Consider the following 3,948-nt stretch of genomic DNA (forward strand, 5'->3'; position numbering starts at 1 on the left):
CTCATCCACGCTAGAAGGTATCAACTCAACAGAGTTTTCTGTCATTGAGGGTGTTTTCCACATATCAATCGCAGATCAACACTAAAAGTTGTTGAGAAATTTGATGTTCAGTTTAATCTAATTGAAGATTTTACAATGGATATTGCAGAACATCTGGATTCCAAGGTTGGTGATTTTTTAATTAATTATAAGTCATTTTCAAATTGTCAATGCAGTTTTCTCTCTAATTAACCATCCATCTTCTATTTAATACTGCATTATAATTCTAAAATCACCATCAATTGTAGACTAGTGTATCCAATCTAAGAGCAACTTCTTTTTGAAGACTACAGTCCATTTCAAATTTTCAATGCAGGTCTCCCTCTATTTAACCCACTACCTTCTATTAATACTTCCCCCTACCCCAATTTTAAAAGCATCTTCAATTGTAGACTACCGTATCCACTCTAAGAGCAACAAACGTTACTGTTACCATGAATAGGTATAATAAGTTCAATTTATCCACGGAGGCCCAGATCAACACAGGGTTGCTCTTCCCAGCTTCTCGAACTTCACTAAATTCTTATTGGATGCTACACACACAGATCCTCTCAATTTAAGATGCAGGCGAGCATGTTCATACATGCATATACATACTGTACATTAATTAAACAAATATCCAGTCAAATGTGTGTACAACAGGGTCATTGTTTAGAAATTGAGCAACGCATTGCTTTTTCAACCTTTGACATCCATTGACAGTTTTCATTTGAGCACCCACAGAGAAGGTACCTTAAGTTAAAATGTCAGACTATGCGAATGAATCTAAGGAAGAAGAGTGCTAGCAGTGGATCTAATCAACTATTGTAAGTATTAAGCCTAAGAAATAAATATTTAGAATAATTATTCTTTGTGTTGAAGTATACAGTGCCAGTAACTACTGTTTATGTGTACACTAAACTGTTTGCCAGTCCAAACTTCTAGCATTCTCTTTATTTGCCTTCTTTCCTTCTTTGGAAACTTAAGATTATATAATCGTTGGGAAAACTAACATTATCAGCTCTATCACTCATTATTTCTGGTCATTAATGGTGATGATTTTTATATTTTTAATTAATAAACAATTTATTGAATCATGGCAATGATTGTTATTAGATTGAGAGAAAATAATTATAAATAGACCACCATGGTTCCTTAGGCAGGATGCTTTACTCTCATTGCCTTATTCTTCGGATGAGATGTAAAGCCGTTGGTCCTGTGTACTTAACAGTGCACATTAAAGAACGTGGTACACTGTTTGAAAAAAGTAGGGGATTGTCTCCCGGTGTGCTGATCTGGTAGGCGCTGCACTGCTGGCTGTCGAGGGTCCGTGGAGGGCCTAATCCGAATTTCCTCAGTTTCCAGTAAAGCTTGAGGACCAGAATAATACATTATAATAACACAGGTTGTGTTAAAATACTTCTATAAAGGAACATTCTTACATTGGAAAGTGTTAGTTCTGTAATTGTAACTTTTTTTTCCCTGAGGTTTTTGTCTGGCACTTATTCATTCGATAGTGACACTTATTTATTTGTTTCAGATTATTATGAGCCACATTATTCAGTTGCTTTCTTGGATATTGGAGAAGTTACTGTAGAAAGTCCATCGTTTGTACGTGAATATACATTTCATAATGGCTTCAGTCCTGCTATCTGGATGCAATTCAGGATAATGTAATTCACCACACAGTTGGAGCAGGTAAGCAATACCAAAATACTTCTCTTTTCCTTATATAGTAACTTACATTTTAGATTTTAGACAACAACATTGGGGTGATGCCATTTGTCATTGGGCCATCTTCTCTTAGTCATGAAGCTGTTGATAAGTATGTGTGAGAATGTAGTCATCGTTTATAATTGGTACAAGCCTGTTCTTTGATTGCGATGAGTTACAGGTAGGTTCAGTAAGAATATAAACATTTGTAGCATGTTACAAACTGAATACTGTAATTAAGCAATTATGATGAATTAGATTAGATAATGTATAAATGTAAAAATCATGATGAATGGAACAATGTTAATGACGATGAAATAAAAGTGGGAAACCCAAAAAAGACACCAAAAAAAGATATAAACATTTTCAATAAATATGAACATTTTTATTATTCATTTTAAAAGATTTTATTTCTGTTTTTCAAATGTTATTATTTTGTCAGTTTGGGGAACTATATTTTGCATTCTGTCAAATAAAATCAATGTATAGATATTATATATGCATACTTGACTTTCATAAGGAAATTTGTCAAAGGACTTTCTTACTCTTCTACCTTCTTTTTCTTAACGTGTACTGATAATGCCATTCCATTGTGTAATCAGTCACGTAATTTATAAATTCTGATTAAAATATTACATTTTCCCATTAACATTTTCATGTAAGTATTTCAGAATCAACCGGAGAATGCAGGTCAAAGTGCAAAACAATGGAAATGCTGGATACGTGAGGGCAAATTTCATGTCTGGTGATAATGGTGCTCCATTTTTTCCATTTCATGGTATACATAATTACCCAGCTATTGCTGGAAACACAAGATTGCAAGGTATGTAAAAGCATGACATAATCTGGTCCTTACTTGGACAAACCTAGTCCTTACTTGGACAAACCAGTTGAGTTCTATTGCAGGAAACGCATACTCATACTGTTTACACATGAAGCTGAATGCTTATTTGGATAACATAAAATTGCCATTGTATCCAAGTTATCACCACTGTAATGTTGAGGTTGTCCCTTAGTACTGTTTTATCATAAAATATGTCTTTAATATCGGAATACATTTTTGGTGAAACTTACCAAATGAATATATTTCAACATACTTATTTATTTACAAATAAAGGTATTTTGCTCTTTCTTATCAATAGATGTCACATTCGCTCATTTTGATACTGCGTGTAAGAAAGATCATTACGCTACTATGACCAATCCATCAAATGATGATGGTATCCACCCAATGTCCGCTGTAGGTACTGTACAAAGAAGGTAACAGTCAGAGACAAGAACAGGGTTTACATACATATACCTAATTTAGGGTAAGTACTAATAGTATTTATCCTATATATCTACGGACCACTTGCATTTATCCAAGTTACGTAAATGTAAATCATTGTGTATCCTTACTTGCTAGTTGCATTATTTTCATCAACCTAGTACACTTACCTACAATACTTTTTGTAATGTACCGATTTACAATACAAATAAGTGAGAGAGAGACAAGTTCTGTTATAGTTGAAAGCTAGCACTGAAGTGTTTATTCTTTATTCTACATCTACTATATATAATAACAATATCGGTAATGGGTAATTAATCTGTCAAGGTGGAATGTTTAGTGGTCTCAGCAGAGGGGTCTACTTTAGCCATTAGTGACCATTAAGTAGCCAGGGTTATATAGAAGTGGGTTAACATAATATATATGGTAACAGGTGAAGGAAGTATAAATAATTGGTAGCAAGTAATATTAATCAAGTTCAATACATTACATTCCCTCCCTTCTATTATAAACAATTCTAAGCTATTTATTTATAATTGAATCAAAGCAGCACTGTACTAAGTTACACTTTAAATGTATATGGTATAATGCACTGTATAAAGTAAAACATAAGATCAACATTTTAAATTGTCCAGTAATAATGTCCATAAAAGTTTCTATATTTCAGTTATTAAAAATGTCCATATCTTTCCGGCGGTTTTCTATCGCGAGTAAGGTATACTCTTCGCTGAGCAGTAATAGACTGTGCTTCGACAGTCGATTGTGATGTTTCCACTGTTCAGATTTGGATTAATGAGCATTGGAGGTAATTGTGGAGGATCATCTTTGTTTGTAAGCTGTTTATCCTGAGTTTGAACAGGCCTATAACGCTTCCTGATATGGTCGGCATGACGACGACAAACTCGTCCATCTTCTAGTTTTGTCTTGAATGAGATGCGACCGGATTTTAA

At 33.8% G+C, this 3,948-nt stretch overlaps 1 protein-coding gene across 1 annotated transcript; it reads left to right on the forward strand.

Moving 5' to 3' along the window:
• The first annotated feature begins 639 nt into the window (after positions 1–639).
• On the forward strand, positions 640–2,995 carry LOC144852398 (fibrocystin-like). Its single transcript, XM_078710183.1, has 4 exons — positions 640–845; positions 1,559–1,716; positions 2,395–2,554; positions 2,874–2,995. The coding sequence occupies exons 3-4, from the start codon at positions 2,416–2,418 to the stop codon at positions 2,993–2,995; spliced, it is 261 nt and encodes an 86-aa protein (XP_078566309.1). The 5' UTR covers positions 640–845; positions 1,559–1,716; positions 2,395–2,415.
• Positions 2,996–3,948: the final 953 nt, after the last annotated feature.

This window comes from Antedon bifida, chromosome 9, assembly GCF_963402885.1.
Source record: "Antedon bifida chromosome 9, ecAntBifi1.1, whole genome shotgun sequence".
Classification (NCBI taxonomy): Eukaryota; Metazoa; Echinodermata; class Crinoidea; order Comatulida; family Antedonidae; genus Antedon; species Antedon bifida.

What these genes read in the sequence shown, in the direction of transcription:
- LOC144852398 (XM_078710183.1), top strand. Translation starts at nt 2,416, where the DNA reads ATGCAGGTCAAAGTGCAAAACAATGGAAATGCTGGATACGTGAGGGCA. An exon ending in TGGAAACACAAGATTGCAAG is followed by an intron (nt 2,555 to 2,873) that starts GTATGTAAAAGC and finishes TCTTATCAATAG; the next exon opens with ATGTCACATTCGCTCATTTT.